Raw genomic sequence first — 20,695 nt, forward strand, 5'->3', positions numbered from 1 at the left:
GACTGATTTAGACTTTAACAAAGCTACACGTATTTACTTACGCAACTAAGTCATTCAAACAGCAGCAATGCTCCAAATACATGTTCGTATGTGATCTCAGTTTCTAGTTGGGCCCCCGAGCCCTTCCAGTATAACCACACAAACCAGTACTAAGATAAAGTAATTTTTGTCGGTGGCCTAGTGTGAAGCATTGGCCCAGGCTGCGCAGAGAGGTGGTGGGTGCTCTGTAGGCACTCACAGTCAGGTTGGATGGAGCTCAGAGCAGGAGAGTTGGACTCAGTGGCCTTTAAAGGTCTGTTCCAGATCAAACAGTTCTGTATGATCCTGCCCTGACACTGCACTGACAAATTTTGAGGCACCACCCACAGTCTACAGTGATGTCTGCAAAGAACAGAACAAGAAGCACACCAAAGCACGAATTCTGAACATCTCAAACTGCTGCACATCACAGAGATTTATTTTAGTGTTACTGGTTACCTAATGCGTGTAAAAAACTTGATAAATGCAGAGCCACCGTGAAAGCAGCCAGCAAGCTTAGGAGAGCCTGGCAACAATCAAGATTCAGAAAGATTGTGACTTTGGTTGCAGTTTGATTTGTTTTGTCTTTTCAATAAGCCAGCAGTTTCTAGGACCTATTAACTCACAGGAGAAACTCTAACATACCAAAGTTGCTCCCTGCAATGGGAACATAAGTAATTACTGAGTGGAGTTCCCTACTGACTGCCTGAGTTTGGTTTCAGCAGTTGTGCTGTACAGGTTCAGCTTCTGAGAGAAGCCATAGCATGTGTACCCAGGCTACTTTTAATGATTGAATAACCAGTCCAAGTCATTCCACTTTAGCTTTTACTACCTACACATTGTGTGGAGCTGAAGGAATCTACTCAGACTGATTTCAGTATTTACAGCAATCTAAAACCAACAGGAGAACTGTACTAACAGTGCTTAAACTCTGAGTGACAGGTTTCATGAAGTCCTTTAAAGTAGTATGAATAATTCTGTATGAAATCTGCCTTCAAGATTCTAAGCCAATCCGTACTTAAATCTTTTATTTGTGTACTTCTAATTGTGAACTTGAAAATGGCTGCAGGTGCAGCAGGGCTGTTATTTTTGCAGCTGTCCAATATGCCAAGTCACAAGAGCATCCTACAGCAACAGGGGAAAACAAAGCTGAGTGTGTTTAATCCAGTGCTGCTTCTCATTGGAGAGAGCATCTGAGTGTGTTTATAAGGATTTCTTTCTGCAGTTCAATCTCATGGAAAGTCTCTTGCTTTGTATCTTTTTTTGTATTTCTCAGTTTTCTTCTTTTCAAGTTTCAGCTTTGCGTTCTGTATTTGTTTGAGCAGCTCCAGAGACTCGTGAATGGATTGAAATCCTGGTAGAAAAATAGGAATGGTTAATGAAATTGTGGTTACTTTGAGTACACTAAGAGATTCTTCTTTTTCTCCCTAAGGACTCCTGGCCCACTTGTAAACCAGAGCACATTAAACCCAATTTATTTGTTTCATCTTCCTACTGAATACCATAAACATGCAATATCAGCTTATGTTGCCAGCTCTTTGCTGTAGGATTCATATCTTCTAATGCACTGGACAATATCAAGCATGATAAGAATAAACTGTACCTCTTCAGTGGCCTTTTTCTCCCTATTTTGGGGGGTTCAGTCTCTACTAGACTTCCATGGAACTTTGTACTTTGCAAATAATGGATGAATTGTAACTGAAGTAAGGAGCTGTGGTCCTGCATCACAGACAGCTTTGAAGGTGAGAACATGTCAGACGTGAAGCACTTGCGTAGTGTTTCCAGCCCTCTGTTCCCTTGGAGCATTGGCTGAGTGTTGTTTTTTTTTTTGCATAATCTGTTTCCATTTTGTTTCCATTATCAGCTGAGTGTGGGGCAATAGGATACTTTGTAGTGAGTAAAATCTCCCTTTTCAAAGCCTTGTGCTTTGCGCAAGGCGAATTGCTCTTGATAGTTGGAACAGCCAGAATTGGCTCGGGCTGATAATGAGTCTGTGACCAGGTAATTGCACTCAGCCTCACTTCACCCATAAGAAGCATCTACTGTGTGTTCAGCAATGTTCTCTAAATGCTTCTGTATTCATCTAGTCTATGGTCTGGGTAGGGCAGCTGTTAACAACCGGGTTCCTCTTTCTCAATCTCCTGTTAGTAGAAAATGGAGTGTAAAGGCTGTAAAAAATACAAAGCAAGCAAACACGATCAGCAGGATCTGAGGCAAAAGGCAAAAACTTTCACCTCTCAATTAAGGTTAGTAGCCTTGTGAGCAGAAGAAAGAAGTACTCAGAGAGACATGGAAAGTGGATTGTGAAATTGCCTTTTAGACCATCTTACCATCAGACCCTTAGGAAGAGAAAGTGACCTGTGTGTGAATATACTGCAGGTGCTGGTAAGGACAACTGGGCTAGCTCAGAAGCCTAAAAATGACACCTGTGAATCCAATGTGTGGGAGAGAGGAAAAGTCTTTTGAAGGTACTTGTCTCATTACTGGAAAATATTTTCTGCAGTGGTAATTTACTTTACAAACGTATTGACAAATAATTGCATGAAATTCTCACCTGATCTGTATTCCTCCTGGATTTCCTCGAGCTCCTTCCAAATCTGTCTTTCAAGCCTGGTGATTCTTGCATGCAGGTTTTTTTCATCACTCTTCACATGGTTCAGCTGCCTTTTGTGTTTCTCTGGGTTGTCTGATTGCTCTAGCTGTAGTGACAGAAGTAGAAGCTTCTCATCTATTTTCTTTTCTGCTGCTTCCTTTAAACACATGGCAGAAGGTAATGGTAAGGTGCTTTAAATATGTCCACCATAATACTCCATCTTGGCAGCCCTTAAATTAGTCAGTTTTTCTTCCCAATCCCAAGAATAAGAGCATTGCAGAAATGCAGTGAGGTCTGGAACCCTGAAGGGATGTCAGTCCTCTTTTCCCCAGGTAACTGCATTAACTGGGGAAGGGGCTGGGGGAGGCCAGAGGGCTTTATTATTTATGATTTTTATCACCTATTTTAACTCCAGTTGTTCTCTCTGTTTTGTTCTCTAACAACAGGATGGAAATTCAAACAACTTATTTCAGGCTGCATTTGTGCACTTACCTCAAACACAATTTTTTGAGCCAAAGGGCAAACCAATGAGGAGTGTATCCAGCTCCATGAGTAAGGACAGTGAGCCCCTAACAGCTGCTATTTGGAGCCCAGTGCCACTCCTGAGGGCCACCGCACCTCCTCAGAGATATGCTCATATCTGAGCCATGCTGCTGCCCTCTCCTTTCTTGCTCTTTAAGTTGCATTGAGTCCTCTGCTAAGATCCTAGCAGGTCCCTCACTTTTTGCAGCCCCGGTGGCTCAGAGAATTCAGACAATGCTGGGCTCTGCTTCTCAGTGAAAATATTTGCAAACCTGGCAGAGCTTTTTGCACCTAAACTGAGTTTATGGTGGTGCTGAAAAGGCATTCTGTGTTTACAAACATTGCCATGCTGTACAGGTGGCTGGTGGAGTGAGTCAGCTCCAGGAATAACCAAACTGCTGCTTCATACTCCCAACACAGCTTCAGCTTCAGCATGAAACATATCCACCTGCCCTCTTATCCATCTGGCCTCAGAAACACTTTCATATTTGCCTGGTTGCAGCAATTGTTTGGTATTGACTACTAGAGATTGTGAAGTTAAATTTCTATTGTGTTTTAGTTCCCTTTTGAGCAATTTCTCTGTGTGGTTTTGTTTAGCAGCCTTCATTCCGGTTGTAAGGTACAGCAGGTGTGTTTTAATTGGTTTTGAACTCTGAAGCTGAGTGAATGGCAAGAAGCAAAGGAGGAAAAGCTTTTAGAGTTGGGAAGGAATTGATTAGAAGATTTTGACCCTGTGCCAAGCACTGACTGCTGCAGAGAAATCTAAACTCTGCATATTAATACACCAAGCACAGTATGGTGATGGCATGTCTGTATTTAAAACAGGTAAGGATTTCCACAGAAGATCCCTTACTATTTTGAGCCTGTCAATGAATGGAAGAAAACTTTATGATGCTCAGTGATGGTACTGATGATTGTTCTGGGACAGTTCACCACTATTGGGTAAACTGGGGCTTCACAAATAGCCAGTTCATATTGGGATCCATTCTCAGAGGTACTTAGAAGTCACCCGGATGAGACCTGCCACCTGCCTTTGTTGTTGGTCCTGTTTGAATGAGGAGCTGAATCTCAGGACTTCCAGATATTCCTTTGAAATAAATTATTATACAGTCTTCTGTTTTTCATAATTCATCATTTTACTGGCCACCTCACAAGGCACCAGGGCAATTCCATTTCTGTGCTCAGTCTTGTGGTGTGTGTAACTTGCTATGTGGGAAGCCTTACCAGCCTCTCCTTCATCGCTATGAGCAGCTGGTGCTGGTACTGCATTCGATCTTCAGATTGTGTCAGCTGTGCCTCCATCCACTTCCGCTGATTCTGGATCTGATCTTTGAAGTCATTTAGAGTGCTTGTCAACCTAAAATTATGGTAAGGTTTTTTTTTTAGTAACAAGAGTTAAGGTTTAGTCAGCATCGTGGGGGAGTCTTGAGTCATTAAACTGTTTAATGTTACTTCAGATCTCCTCAGTAGTTTCCTAAGGGGACCAAGCTCAATTATTTTATTAATCCTTACCTTGAAGTCTGCATATACATGACAAAATGTCATTTCTCTGGTGCAGTCTAATTTGAGAAAATACCCAAGGGCTGAAAAATGCTGTTTTGCAATTGACGATTTGCAATCAAATCTTTATCTGAAGTGAGTGAAGAAGCTACACTATCCCATTGAACATCAGCTGTGCTGCTGGACATCACAGTGGGCACCAGAATCACCTGCGGTTTGAAAAGGTTCTTAAGGATGAAAGGCATTTTTAAGTAATGGTTTACAAATGTGGACAAAATGTGTGCATGCCTCTGAAGCACCAGCTCCCAGAGGAAACAGCAGAGGCAGCTCCTGGATACATGAAAGGGCAGTGGCTAAAAGAATGCTGCACAGAACAAACTTTTGAACCCCTGAGCTAGAAAGCAGTGTGTTGGCTTTTATGCTGCAGCACATAATTGACAATATGAGCCAGGAGGGGACATGGACGTATATCCAAATCTTAGTCACATTTCAATTTTCTTTCTCCTGCAGATTGCCAGAGCTCCACAGAAAATTTGAGTGTAACTGTATTAATTCCTAAGGAGTACTTGGATGCAAAGAGTGACCAATTGAAATTTGTTTGGGTCTCAGACATGTTACAGACCAGCAAGGAAGGAGTGAGGTTTTACAACTAGACTTCATGCTTAAAGCACTTGTAACACTTATGGCACTTTCCAAAGAAACTGTTTTTTAAATCCAAGTGATTGATGACAATTTTATATCTGCCTAATGAAGTGATAATTGCCATCTAATGTAATGTAATTACTACTGTAATGTGAGAAACAAATTAACGTTAACAGAATTTCTGAGCGACATATTACTGCTGTTTGCTTGCTGTAGACAGTGCCTTACCAAGATCTTGTATGGCTGTGAGGTCAGTATATGATTATTACTCATTTTATTCATTCTAGAACTGTTTTAACAATAACACGGGGTTGGGGCTGAGTGAACTTTGAGCTTCCTTCCAACCCAAGCCACTCTGTGATTCTTTGAATTACTATCCTTCCTTCACGGAGCTAAAAAAAAATGAGACATATAGTGAGCCAGGCTGCAGAAACAGATGAGTTGCCATAGTCTTGGTTCAGAAAATGACTGAAATATTGATGAGATATTGTGGATATTTAATATGAGCATCCTCTGAGTAGTGCTGGGATAAACGTGAGATCAGAACTACTGACGAGTGATCTGCCTCTGTGCAGTTGAATACAGCTATCTGTCAGCTAACTGGCCCTGAAAGACAAGTACCCAGTCCCCCAACTGTGAAGACCAATGTTGCCTAGCAAAGCACAACTCTCTCTGAAGTCCTGAAATAGTTAAAAAATTCACCAGGTTTTCAGCAATTGTATATAGATGTATCAGTTTGTGCTTTTACAATACAACTGCTGGATCAGGAAAACTGCTTGTTATCGGACAGCTTTGGGTCAGCTGAAGAGATAACTGGGTTTTAAAATGAAGTCAAATGTGCCTGCTCATAAGCAGGAACTCCAGTCTGTCCTAGCAAGAGAAGTTACATTTTACTTCACATTGAAAGACACAGTGCTAGTGCATCTCAAAGCCTTGGAAGCTTCCTATTTCTGTTTTGTAAGGCCAAGTTGACTTATGAGAACTTCAGCATTTTCTTAAATTTTCATATTTCCTTTTTTTCTGGCATTTTTACATTCCTTTTTTCCCTTTTATTTTGGTATGTACTTCTTGATTCTTTACTTGATACTTTACTGTCTTGATTCTCTTCATCCTTTACTCTCGGTCTTTCTGTAACTCCTTTTTTCTTCATCTTAATCTGTTCCCTTTTTCAGTTGTAATTTCATCGTTCATCCCTGTTCCTTTTCTTGTTTTCTTGATGTGAACATTTTGTCTTTAAAGCAGCATATTTTTAACTCTGAATGCAATTCAGATAAATTTAATTCAAATACTCCAGCATTTTAAGAATTGGAAATGCTGCCTTTGAAATACTGTTGCAGTGTTATTATAATTAGATTTCAAATTACTTGTGCTGGCTCTGCTGTTTAGCACTGGGCTGTTAAGTGTTGTTCTGCATATGGGTGCCAGGTACTTCAATTCATTGTGTAATCACTGGGGCTCCCACCTCTGCAAAACTCATCAAGACTAAAAGGACACTCTAAAAGTACTTTTGCATCCAGAACAGGAGAAATATGTGGCTTAACAAAGGAACAATAAATTACAAATTCAAGGGCATGTGAGGCTGTGCAGCTTCACCCCCCAGCTCCATCCCTGTTCTGCCTCTGCCCACCTACCTCAACCAGCACTGCCCCATCCCAGCTGCTCTCCCAACTGAGCAGGCAGAGCAAACCTTCCAAGAATACGTCACCTGCACCTTAGGCAAGTCACAAGTTAGCCTAAGTTACTGTGGTAAATAGTGTCCTTCTAATCCATGCCTCTGTTTTAGGTATGGAAGGGTAATTGCTTTTGTACCTTTCTTCTTACAGGATGGCATTTAGTGCCTCATTTTAGCAATTATCTTGCAAGACAATGTATTTTCATCATGTATTTTCATTATCTTATCGTACGGATCTTCATTAACCTTCTCTTCATGTTTTAAATAGATGTTAATTAATGGGTTTGTTTGGCTGTTTCGTGACAACCTGTTCATCATACTAAAGTATCCAAGGTGAATTACCATAATGAAAACACTTCATCACCTACTTGAAATCCAGAAGTTGCAATTCGTGATGTTGATCTCCCTGGAACATCTTTAAATTTGAGCTTTGATCGGAGCTGGAAGTCTCTATCTTGCCTAAGAGCTGCATTATCTAATGAGAATTAACAGAGAATGCCTTTATGAGCCAGAATGCAAGCACTTAACTTTGAATATATATTATGATTGCAAGAATGAAAAACACAACTGACACAAAGGTACAACTTTGAACTTCTCTCACAAACTATTTCATTCAGTGAGGACTTGAGCTCAGGGTCACTAAGGCTATAGGAACCACTTAGTGGAAGTTTTTGTGGACTTTGCAGGCTTTGTAATCAAATTCACAGTCTAACACTTTTTATTTCAGTATGACGCTTGCACCACTGAAATTTCCCAGAAGATGATAGGACCCAAGGGGTAATATTCCTTGACAGAAAATGTTCATCAAAAACCTCTTGGACTCCCAATAAGGGAGAAAGGAGGAGACAGTCATTCACAGATCAATCCCTCACGTGCCCCATCCAGGTTGGAATGAACATCCAAAGCATCACAGAGCACTCTACCCTGGGCACCTGATGCACTCTGAGGCTTTTTTGGCTCGTGCTGTCCCCATTCTGTGGGGCCATTCACTTTTAGAGGAGCAGGATGAGAGACTGCCTCAGGAACCAGGGCTGTGGTTTCTGGACCTCGGGCAAATCATAAAATTGTTGAATCATAGAATCCTTTAATTTGGAAGGGGTGCTTAAGGGTCATCTGGTCCAACTCCCTCACAATGAACAGAGATACATACAGCTCCATCAGGTCCTCAGAATCCCATCCAGCCTGACTCTCAGTGTCTCCAGGCATGGGGCATCCACCACATCTCTGAGCAACCTGTGCCAGTGTTTCACCAACCTTATTACAAAAAAACTTCTTTATATCAAATCTAAATCTCCCCTCTTTTAGTTTGAACACATTTTCCCTTTTCCTGTCACAACAGATGCTGATAAAGAGCCTGTCCTCTTCATTCATATAGCTGTCCTTTAGTATTTAAAGACTGCCCTGGTCAGAGAATGCCTTCATCTGGTCGATAGCTGTGGCACATATATGTCAACAGGGAGCTGCTAAAAGCTTATTACATTGTTATTACATTTGATACCTTAGTACTCCTTTTACAAGAAACAGCTCTGTTTTGGAAATTCTCATTTGCTTTTTTCCCACAAATGCATGAGTATAGTTCTCCCCTCTTCACCTGAGAAACTTTGTTCTGCTTCCTGCTTCATGCCTATGATGGCTTATTTTTACCTGGTATTGTTTCAAATGATCTGACGCACACCTGCTTCATTTCCCATTCTCAGGCAAAGAGAAATATCTTCATAGGAATTCAAGGAGACAGGTGTCCAAACAGTGTCTTACTGCAGAATTTCAGGTAAAATACTTTCATTTAAATTGTCATGAATATTTTTTTTCTTTGTAAAAGAGGGTATTTGGGTACAAAATGACTGGAATTCTGCCTTGTGCAGCAGAAGATGCAGTTAAAATATAGCGATGAGTTTTTAACTGATATCAAGTGCATGAGAAGCTGAGTGTCCCATATCTTCTCCAAAGCTCAATTGTAATGTGTACAGACAACATGTAATTTGAAGCAGGAGCAGAAAGCTGTCATGCTGCAGGTTTACAGATCAGACATATCACTGGACTGTACTTGTGAAGCATTATTGCTAATGTACTTGAGCCTGTGGAAGGTTCTAAAACAGCTACTGGATACAATGAAACTGTCACCAGATCAGTTACAAGGAATCATAAGCAGTAACACTATTTATTGTTGGGATATCCCCTCCATCGAGAAAGAAAAAAAAAAGGGGGAGGAAGGAGAGAGAGAGAGATTGGAAGAAAATACCATTTTCCAGAACATTTTCAGTGCTACAGTTTCAAATATTTTTTGAAATATTGCCAGCATTCATAGAGGCCTGGATATGCTGCTAGATGTTTCCTCGCAGACACCTTAAAATTGAAAAAAAACCAAACAAAAAACAATGGAAGTATGAACTACTTTTCAGCTCCAGAATAAATGCAACTGAATTTTCTGGATGCACTTAAAGCAGAACCATGCTTTAGTTCAATGGTCTTCGAAAACATACTGAGAAACCAACTGTGATGGGTCATTCATGATCTTAGTATTCTCAAATCCTATAACATTTTTGTTATCTGTTCTTAGACTAAGCCTTTTATAAAGGTCACTACCATTCCATAGCATCAAGGAAAACCTAGTTTTTATTTTAAAAGATCCTGAGAATATTTGTAAATGGTGTATTCATCAATAGTATCAATCAGCACATAGAAGAGTAAGCACTCTACATGTGCATCATCATCACTCACTGGATATTGTGAATTTCTGTACTCACCATCTTCTCAAATCTGCCAACATGATTTTTGAGGGTAGAGCGGAGGCTGTAGATCTCCTTATCAATGTTCTGGACTTCATGCCTGATAACACGGATGTCTCCTGATAGCTGTGCAATACTTGACTCACATCTGCAACCAAACCAGAGATGAGAGAACTTTTGCATGGACACATATGAAGGTGGGGAAGTAGAAGGCACTCAGCATTCAACCAGCAGTCCCCTGAATTGCAGTGACAACACACATGGTGTCCATGCATTGCAAACTCCTAGTGGCTCCCAGCTGTTTGAGGTGACCTGAAAAAGTCCACAGCTCACCCTGCTGGGCCAGCTCCTCCTTGGTTTCCTGCTGTCTAATCTTAACGGTGAGCTAATTTAAATCTGAAACGCAGTTACACAATCATTCCAGCTGCCTGCAGTCTTTGGATGCCTACCCGGAGTGTAGGAGTGCCCAGACAGCAGCATCCTCTGGCTTGAAGCAGATGTGGAGGATAATCAGGTTTGGAATGGCAACAGGCAAAAAAGATGTGGTGTTTTATAGGAATAACTTGTCATTTTCTATTTAAACTCTATCAGCTGCATTCAGTAAAATATCTTGTCACATTTCAAACGAGCAAACAGATGATTTGAGAATGATGGCATTAATTGAATAATACTTAACCAGCTTACGTCCAGGTAATATATGCATCCAGTTTTTTCCTGTCTTTACCATACCTAAACACAATGTGTAATATATGTGTATGTAATTACATAAATACATCTACTTTTTTTCACAGGAGGAAGATGATTTGCTTTAGTGTATATGTAAATATTTGTATAACATCATAAAATCATCCAACATGAGCTAGAAGACAGAGACTTCTGCTCTGCACACCTCCCTGAGCAGTGAAGGATGACTGAAAGTCCCCTCTACACCTGCCCCCCCCCAGGAGAAACCACCTGCTCCCATCAAATGCACTTGTAACAAGACCAAGGAAACAAATATCCTAGCTTGTGTAGTTTGTGCACAGCACAAAGCACGGAACATTGAGTATACATAGTTGATTGGAAGTTGAAACAGATGAGTTTTAAAATGCCAGAGAAATTATCTTCTGAGGCACCACAGGTTAAAGCCAGTTCTGTTGTCAGACAAAGGAACTAAAGAGAGCCTGTGACAGTTTAAATAGACCATCCTTTTGTCATCTCTTGGTGATGCAGAAATATTGAGATTCACCTACAGAGCATTCATCTCAGGGAAATGAAAAATGTTTCTGCACATAATAGAGGCTTTGTATAAAGGCCAGAACATTGATCAAAAAATTTATATATATGTTATTCATCTGGAAAACAAATTACAAAATAGCTTGAAAGGCAAACACAGCTCTTGAGAGGGCAGGGAGAGTGAGGTGGTGCCTGCTGCACTACCTTTACCAGTTCAAAACTCCAGCACCAGCATGGAGCCGGCAAGGGATGGTGCTCTAGGGGCTGGGAGCCCCATGGGGACAGGGGACACCCAGCACTGTACTGGGCCAGAGGAACACATTTGTATGTAACAGCAATGAGTCTGTGGCAAAGATGGGGTTATGGGATTATAGAAACCTCTCCACAGCCAGAGCAGAGGGTAGCACATGTACCTACACACAATACTGGTGCTTTGTGCAGCATTGCATGATTGCAGCAGTCTGGCAGACTTAGACCTGAAAGAAATGGAGATACTTGAGACTTTTAATATCCTGCTCCAAATCAGTATTTGATGTAGGAGATGCTCAACAGATTGTGGTGAGATCATCGTTTTTCAGTCACATACACAGAAACTGAGAGTATGCGAGGAACAGCAGGATGGGTATGGAAAAGTGCAGGAAGGGTGCTGCCTTGTTAGATTTGCATATAAATTAAACAGCAAAAAGAAATAAAAGCTTCTAAGGATTGTACAGAAGGATTTAATTATAGGCAGGAATATAGCCGCCTCATATACATTCGAGGAACATTACCCTTTAAAGTCATGGAAAGAGCAGTATATTCAATAAAGAACTACTAAATTTGGCAAAGTTTGCATATTCTGAAAGGTGGAATAACTTCATGGGCATGCACCACTGGCTTTGGTAGTCCAGCACTACACTGGATTTCTCTTTTGAGAAACAAGGAAAAAAAATCTCAGGAAAAAAATTGTAATGCAATCATCATCTGTGTAAAGTGCAATGACTATTCAGTCTTCTACTTGGTGTGTCTGAAGAGATGAGTCAACATTTATGAGAAGTTTCATCTTACAGTTGATTACCTAAGTTTTATTACTCTAAAATATGATCCCAAACCCAAAGGAATTCTTGCTTCAATTTATTTTAAGAATTAGAACACAAATCTAAAAATACAGCTAATTTTATATGCTGCCTGCTGATGTTGAAGGTTGTTTTTGCTGTCACTGCTATTCGAAACACAAATGTTTACATGGTGTAGGTATGTGGTCAGAAGGTCCCAGAGTTAATGGATGGCCACGCCAGTATTCAACAAGAGTGCTCTGTCTTTCAGGGGAAGACAGAGTGACAGAAAAGAGAGACACAGACTGAATTACAAGAGCTAATCCACATTAATCCTTTTCATGTGGCAGAATACAGGAGGATGAATCATCTGCTCAGAGAAAGAGCAGTGTTCCATTAAAGCTTACTTCATCCCAAGTAATCTTCAGTTGAGGTCAGGCTGCGTGTTAGCAGCAAAACTTCCACTGCAAGTTTGTACTGGGAAGATTTCTAATCAGTCAAAACACACAAGTTGTATGAAACCCTGAGTTTGTCTCCAGCTACTCTGGGCTATACTTCCTTTACACAGCTTTGGGATGAGACTAAAGGTTGAAGGAACATGAGATGATCCTTCTGACCAGTTCTGGCTCACTTCAAAGCACCATGCTGGGGACAGTTTTGCCAGCGAGAGAAATGAGAAAGTGCTGAAGATTCATTAATCAAAAGAAAACTGTACTATGCTTCAGTGTGCACTGTCATGAGTGCAGGACCTCCATTATTGTGTGTGGATTTTCAGTGAGTAAATGGAAGTGGATCAGTATTTTTTTAACCCTTTGCATTTTCTTCTTCCATTTCCTTCTTTCCCCTGGTGTGTTTGCTTTCCTTTGCTGCAGGCCAATGCTCCATCATAGCAAATGGGAACAAGACCTACTGGAGCTAGCAAAAATGAGCAGCAGGCCTGGAGAAACACTGGGAAGAAGAAAGAGGACACATTGCTGACTGAACATCATGACTTTACTGAAAGCATATAATCTGAAAAGTCTGCCCAAATTTGAGAAGACCAAGGGAAAAATTAATTGCATGATCACATCCTGCTTTCTTTCAATGCTGATCAGGCAGAAGATTTAAAAAATGTATATTTCTCCTGCCAACTTTAAATGTACTACCTTCACCACCTAGTTTTGAATTTTTGGGCTTTGCTTTAGTAGTTTGGAGCCCTTCAGTACACTATGATTTTTTTTTCTCAGTATCTATACCTGGAAGTGAAGACATCTCTGGATGTTTTTTTAGAAGCTATACATAGCTGCATACTTCTCTCAGCCAGAAATTTTCCTCATCTCATCACCACATTCCCGGCTGTTCTTAACAACATATCAAATTTTTTGCTTCAGAAAGGGAATTCTGGACTCAGTTCAGTATTCTGGTATCTCTGCTAGGTATGGAGATAACTGGTCATTGTTCAGCAGTCCCCCACAGCTCTGGTCCAGGACTACAGTCTTGGCATTGCTGACACTGCATATTTGTGAGAGCCCACTGTCAGTTATTCATCTACCATTTTTCCCTCACAGGGCTTATAAAACAATTTTTTTCCCCATATGGTCCATATGGCCCAAGTATATTCTTTCACAACACCAATTATATTTCTGTTATCCACAGGTATCAACAGCAGTGATTTTATATGGAACAAATATGACTGGTCTCCAGAGAAAAACAAACAGGGAAACATTAGAAGCATGCCAGTTCAAGGAGTTTGCTTCATTAGAGACTACTTTTTTTCAGTGTATTTATTGGTTCAGACATTTCTTAATCCATATACTCTCCTGATATATAACACAGCAGGGTTTCATTTCTTCTTTATGTCATAACACTAGGTGCTTTTAAATGCCTCATGAAAGTTCACTATCAAAGAAAGAAATTAAGTTTGTTCTACAATACTCACTTTCCAAGAGAGGAGGTGAAAAACAACAGGACAGCTTAATGTACTTCAGCTGAAGTCAGGTAAAGATCAGGCATACAAAATAAATAAATAAATACAAAATGAGTGCAAAATATATGTGCCACCTCTGAGCTTGCTTTGCCTAAATCAGAAAAGAAGGCCATTGTGTATTCCTTACCTCACCACTCTTCCACGCAGGTCTCCAAGACTCTGGATATATTTATGGTCCAGGCTTTGAATAGCAAAATTGGTTTGCACTGTGGCACCATCTCTTGTTCTTATTTGTCTCTCCAAAACCTGTGAATTGAAAATATTTAATGCAGAGTTGGTTTTCCGCATTACTTATTTATGATTTTTTAAAAATGGGCTGAAGCACCAGTTTCTAAAAAACGTCTGTAAGTTTTTTTCTTTCAAGGAAGAAGTAAACAGCATATTTTTCTTTCAGAAATCTACAGCTGTATAAATCAGTGCTCAAGACCAGGTAGGGTGGGGATTTGGGCAGCCTATGCTACTAGGAGATGTCCCTTCCCATGACAAGAGAGTTGGATTAAGTTGGTTTTTAGGGTCTCCTTCAACACAAATGATTCCATGGTGCTGTGAAATTATATGTCTGTCTCTCCCTTAAGATTGTGCTTTATGTAGAAAAGTTCAGCACTCAAAAACAGGGAAATGTTACATTAATCTTATCCCAAAGAGGCATGTGTGTCAGTATGAGCAGCTAGTCAATGTCTTGTTTTGCTCTTTTTGTTTGTTTTGTTGCACAGTAATAAAAGTCTGATCTAAAGACAGAAGGAGCAGCCACCCTGAAGGCTTTTTGGCAGTGGCTCATCCTGATCTTATCTGAATGTGTCACAAAAATTAATTTTAGGAGGATATTTGGAGCTACCATGACCTTTTACAGACATAATGCTGAGAGAGAGAATAATATTCCAGATGCCCCATTTTTAGGACTCTGGTTAAGAGCAGAGGCCCTAAGTTGACATTTCAGTGTTGCCACAGCCATCCAGGGTTACAGCTGGAGATGGGGTGAGAGACACTTCTCACCTCTGCAACTAAGCTTTTAACATAGATGTATCCTTCATATAATTTGAAGTCTCTTAGAATCATGGATAGTGAATCAATCAAGGTCATATCATTAACTGTGTTGAAGCTGCTATTTCAGCTTATGAAGTTATGTCAAAACTGTCAAAGGGAGGTGTTTCACCACCTGCAGCTTCACTCTTTCCAGAGTCTTCCCCAGGACAAAATATCCTTCTTTTTAGGGCATTCTTCATGTTTTGGGGTAGACTTGGAATACAGAAGCCACATTTCCTGGTGAATCCCTTTGTCTTTTGTAACTCTTTAGAACTGGTCATTGCTCAACTCTGCTAATTCACTGTGTGCCAGGAGCAATTCCCCAAACTTGTGCTCTCTGGTGGCTTTTGTTGACAAGTTCTTACTGTGCTGCTTTCTGCACTATTGATCCTTCGCACTCAGAAATCCTCACAGCCATAGCATAGAAAGTGAGCAAGCACTTGAGATTAGGACACAAAGTACATTTACAACCAGGGGACTGGTTTTAACTTAGAATAACTAAGTTTTAACTGGTTTTAGACTTAGAATACTGAAAGTATCTTGGGCATTTTTCTAGTAAAATAATCCTGATCTCAGGTGAGTCGCTATTTCAAATTTGTTAATATAAACACATAGAACATAAAATATTCCTTTACATGAGAAACAGAATTTTGAATTTACTGGCATTTGGAAAACACTCAGCACTTCAAAGAATAACAGAAATATCTTTTGAAGTCTATTTTTTGTGCTGCACATTTTTGTCCAAAAAGAAAAGCAAGGAGTCGGTGAATTTCACATATAAATCTGACAAATAACAGCAAAGAATTAAAGTTTTTAGCCAAAGCAGGGTACCCCATGAACTTCCCGTACAGAATCATCAGTCAGCTTAGTTAAAGAATCATAGAATCACAGGGTTGGAAAGGTCCTATGAGATCATCTAGTCCAACCTTCCTCCCTTTACCATACCTACAGAATTAAACCATTAAACCATATTGCCTAGCTCCCTGTCCAGACACCTCTTGAGCACTGCCAGGGATGGCAACTCCACCACCTCCCTGGGCAGCCATTCCAGTGCCTGACCACTGTCTGAGAGTAAAAGTTCCTTCTTATGTCCAGTCTAAACCTTATCTGACACAACTTTCAGCCATTTCCTTGGGTCCTGTTTGTTGTCTGGCAGAAGAGGCCAAGCCCCTCCTCATCACAACCTCCCTTCAGGAAGTTGTAGAGTGCAAAGTGCGACCTGAACCTTCATACCAGTTTAAAATGAGCTTCCTGAAGACTTTTATTTTTCAATTATGTTTTCATACAGAAATTATGTTAAGTAGAACATCTACAACTAGAAAACTAAGAGGGGGAAAAAAAAATCATGTTATGTTAGAAAAAATGTAGTTTAGTCATTTCCCTTAAATTCTGTCTCCCATGCTCCAACAAAAAATAAAAGCAAATAGAATATGATTCTTTCAGTTAATAGAAAGTAATCCAAAAACCTGTTAGTATGCTTCCCTCTCCTCCCCTCCCCTTCCTTTTCTCCTTCCCTTCTCCCTTCCCCTTATCCTTCTTCTTCCCCTTTCCTTTCTCTTTCCCTCTTTCCCTTTCCCTGCTTTCTTCCTTTCTTTCTTCATAAGGAATTGCAAGTGCTACTATATAAGAATATCAGAATTTACCTAAAATATACCACTCATGATAAGGACATTTCCACCCCCAGAACCACACAAATGTTGTGTCAATCATGGGCTAGTGCTGTGCTACTGGAACAAGGGAAATACCCTGCAGTCTCTTACCTGAATGTCCTGGCTGAGCTTTTCAGTTATGCCTGTTATGGTCTGCACGTGGTTCTCCAGTAGCTGCCGAGCAGCAGTCTCCCTGTGCTGAAAGCCTGTGGTTTCCTGGAGGTAGGAGACAATGTCATTCTTGATTCTGAAGGCCTGATGAAGAAGGAAGGATGTGGTCCTCTCCAAGCTGGAAAGCCGTCCCTCCAGCAGATGTGCTTTGTCTCCAGGACCACGAGCAGGGGATGGACCTCTCCTGTCAACATCCAAGACCCCAGGTATTGTTGCAACCGTAGAAAGCAAAACAAGAGAATGGCATGGAGCCGTGTCAGGGGATGTCTGGCTGGCTGCTAGGAAGAGGCTCTACACCAGAGAACAGTAGGCATGGAATGGGCTCCCCAGGGCAGTAGTCACAGCACTAAGCTGCCAGAGTTCCAGCAGCATTTGGACAACACCCACAGGCATAGTGTCTGGATTTTGTGTGTTTATGTGTGGAACCACGAGTTGGACTGATGGTCCTAGAAGATGTAAGCAGCTTTTTTTTTTTTTTTTTTTTTTTTTTTTTTTCAGCATTGTATACTGTCTGCTGTCTGTGAATGGAACTTTTATAAAGCTGGATTGGAAGATGGCATTCCCCATGAAATGTCACTGGCAAGGATGTGCTGTGCAAGGTAGCCAAATAGGTGGTAGCTGAGGGAGTTCAGGCATGTTCCTGAGGCTCCTCAGTGGCATATCATTGTAGAAATGTTCGTTTTAACCTCTTCATAATTCATTTCAAATATAGGAATAAATTAACACAGGCAGTGGTCACCCTGGCAGAAACACTGTGACTTGTGCAGAGCAGACCCCAAAACACACAGCAGGCAGGAGCAGCAGAAGCAGAGCTTGAGCCACACACAGCAGTGCTCATGTTCGGTTTCCCTTTGTGCAGCTTACACCTACCCACTGGGAAGAAAGTTGCAAAACTAACGATTTTCTTACAGCTCTCCCAGGCTTGAATATAAACAGTGCAACTGCATATAAATATAGAAGGAAGGGAGAGAGGAAGGATGTTCCATGGAACTGAAACTGGCAGGTACAGAACAAAACTTAATTTAGACAGGAAAAATCTGGAGCTTGAAGAAAACTGGAATGATGAGCTGCTTCTGAGTAAAAAGGCAGAGAGAAATTTAATTTCTGTAGAACCTCAAGCTTCTGTGTTATCCAGAAATTTTGTTGTTGCTGTTTGTTTAGTTTAGCTTTGTTCCTTAATTTAATCTGAATGGCATATTTATGCTCTCAATACTATATGAAATCCCCTGATATCAATTTGGCTAAAACTTGTAGCCTAATGATGAATAAAAATATTCAGCCATTTGAGAAAGAAATTGTATATCTTATCCAGTGCCACTAAAGGCATCCTAAAATTTAATTTGCTTTGTTGCACTCCTGTGCCGCAGTATCTCAGTCAAGCTGGCATTCAGAGTGCCAGCAGATAAACTAAATTAAATTTTGGGTGGTCCTGTACTGGGCAAAGAGTTGGTCTTGATGTCCCTTGTGGGTCCCTTCCAAAATGAGATATGATTCTGTAACTCCGTGTTTTCTCTGAATAGTAGCTCTTAGACTGGTATAAATAGAAGTTTAAATGTAAAAATAATTTTTAAAAGGAGAGGAGAGAAGAATTCAGCTGCCCTACTCAATCAATGCACAAAATGCAAAGATGGCAGTTTAATGGCTGATGTGTGCCCAAGGATACTCTGCAATGAATTTTACAGCCATATGGGTGGCTGTTCTGCAGCTGGCTTATGTCTACATGTAGCAGGAGTGGCATTACATTTGCCTGTGCGACTAGGACTTTAAAACAAAAATTACCTTTGGCAGCCCTGAAGCACCAGCAAGATCTAAACAGTTATTTAAATCCCTTCATGGTAAGAACTCTGAAAACCAAAGTGATCAGTTGAGGTTTTTTATGCTTAGGCTATTTTCAAAAATGTCGTGTTTGTTACAAGCCACCACAGGGAAAGGAAAAGGAAAATGAGAATGTTCTTTTGGACAGTAACTGGGTGAGAATGTTAAGTTCAGTGAAGCCTACTGATGTGCAGCTAACCCTCCAAGGCTAATCTCAAGAGTCAGGCTCGGGGTCTGGTTATGACATGAGTATGATTGCAGCCTCTAGCATATGTGGAGCCTGAAATAAGACTAACCATGTTGAGGGGTTTTTGGCTTAAGAACATGCAAAGAGACAGCCTTGTGCTCTGCTGTTGTACGGTAACCCACCAAGGAAGTGCAGTAATATGATTTGAGCCCAAACAGGAGCTGCTAAAGGTTTGGATGTGCGATCCCTGAAGCTCCAGTCCCTTTTGGCTCTTTTTCTTCTCTTCTGACTTGCAGATGTTTTCCTGCTGAGGAGTCCCTGGGAATTCCCCTCAGACAGAGCATGTTGAATTTCAGCTTCTTTGCCAGCCACAGTTCCACATTCAGCTTAATGTAGCTTACACACACCCCTGGGTAAGTGCTTGTCTGTGTGTGGTCTGCCTTTTCTTGCAGTTCTTCTTGATCTCCTCATCCACTGCATCCTGCTGTGTAAGGGCAAACCAGCCCACTCACTGCTGTGACTCACAGCTTAGATGAGATATTTGTCTAGGCTCAAGTTTCTTGAACCTAGCCTGCTACAGACAACTTATACTCATATGAGAAGAGTTCCCATTCTTGCAGTTTACAACTGAAATTCCAATTAAATCACTGAATAGAACTGTACCACAGGGCCTACAGGGACCAGGTACAGTGAGGCTGGTAAACAACTGGGTGTGCACAGACCTCCCCGCACAGGTTGCTGATCTGGTTCAGTAACTGCTGTGGTCAAAAAGGAAGGGCCTTGTTCTTTCTTCCTTCTTTCTTGCTCATTCATTGGCCCCTTTCCCTGCTCCCAGTCTCTTTGTCTCATTTTTGCATTCTCTTCTGCACTTGAAGACAGACATAGTGCCCACTGGACATCCATGGTTTAAGTCCACTTATTTATACAGCAGAACACTGTTCCTTTTTGGTGTTTAGCTCTTGGCTAAATTGCTTTTTTCATCACCTGAGTGTGTTAGACTGGTTTCCCGTGTGTGTGCCAGACCAGGGGGAGAACTGAAGAATCAGCGAAAGAAAGAGAAAAAAATCTTTTCAAAAGCAATGGTGAGCCAACAAGCTAATGAGAAGTCTTGCTGCCAGTCAATATCCCAGGTGCCTTGTGAGAGGCTTGAGGATGCCTGTGACAGCAGCATCCAAATTATGTGGAATTTGGGCCATTTCATGTCACTGACCTAGAAGAACCAGCTACCCCACCCCACCCCAAGGAAGCTGTCAGCAGCTTTGAGTGATACTCTCAGTGCCAGCATCTGGGAGCATGGGATGGAAACCTCATGTCATCTTCCATAAATATCTTCCTCATTGTTATGGGACTTTGATTATAATCTGTCACTTTGCATCATTTTGAATGCTTGTATGCATAATGAGGGCAATAAAATACTCTCAGTTCTCTGTCATTTTGGGCAGATTTGCCAAAGATTGAGATTCATTATTAAATTAACTTCTGCTGCAAACCTTTTTTGGTCTTTTAATTTAAAGTTAAAATATTAGCTTTGCTTCTATTCTGCTTCAGTAGAATGAAAATAGAGTTAAGAAGTCCAATACACTGTGATTTATTAATGACCTCCCTCAGAAGAGCTGTGCATGTGCTATAAACTAACCTTGCAAGCTACTGTTCTGAGCATGTCATTTATTATTATCAACCATAATTAACCTTTGGGAGGAGAAGCTGGGGCTTTATACTTTACAGGCACTACTGCCATTGCTCCTGCACACACTGGGATGCTTTCTGTAGGCTAAACTATCTCCTGTGGGGCTCAGAGCCAAATCATATGCTTTGCAGCACGTGCAGGCTGAGGGAGCTGGGCTTATTCAGCTTGGAGAAGACTACAGGATGATCTCATTGCAGCTTTCTAGTACCTAAAGACAGCTACAAACAGGAGGGGAGTCAACTCTCTACAAGGGTAGGTAATGACAGAGCAAGGGG

General features: G+C 41.0%; 1 protein-coding gene across 1 annotated transcript; it reads right to left on the reverse strand.

The window, feature by feature from the left end:
* Positions 1-1,029: 1,029 nt before the first annotated feature.
* FAM81B (family with sequence similarity 81 member B) lies at positions 1,030-19,636 on the reverse strand. Its single transcript, XM_032441506.1, has 8 exons — positions 19,397-19,636; positions 16,672-17,022; positions 14,016-14,134; positions 9,692-9,821; positions 7,316-7,422; positions 4,358-4,490; positions 2,573-2,768; positions 1,030-1,372 (listed from the first exon to the last, which is right to left on the reverse strand). The coding sequence occupies exons 1-8, from the start codon at positions 19,634-19,636 to the stop codon at positions 1,251-1,253; spliced, it is 1,398 nt and encodes a 465-aa protein (XP_032297397.1). The 3' UTR covers positions 1,030-1,250.
* Between the last annotated feature and the right edge of the window lie 1,059 nt (positions 19,637-20,695).

This window comes from Coturnix japonica, chromosome Z (assembly GCF_001577835.2).
Source record: "Coturnix japonica isolate 7356 chromosome Z, Coturnix japonica 2.1, whole genome shotgun sequence".
Lineage (NCBI taxonomy): Eukaryota > Metazoa > Chordata > Aves > Galliformes > Phasianidae > Coturnix > Coturnix japonica.

Bases quoted from the DNA above. Each gene is read 5' to 3' on its own strand.
- FAM81B (XM_032441506.1), bottom strand. From the start codon at position 19,636: ATGGATGTCCAGTGGGCACTATGTCTGTCTTCAAGTGCAGAAGAGAAT. The intron at 14,135-16,671 runs GTAAGAGACTGC...TTCAATTCACAG, and splicing joins AGCTCAGCCAGGACATTCAG to GTTTTGGAGAGACAAATAAG. The intron at 9,822-14,015 runs GTAAGGAATACA...GTTTGGTTGCAG, and splicing joins CTGCGTGGAAGAGTGGTGAG to ATGTGAGTCAAGTATTGCAC.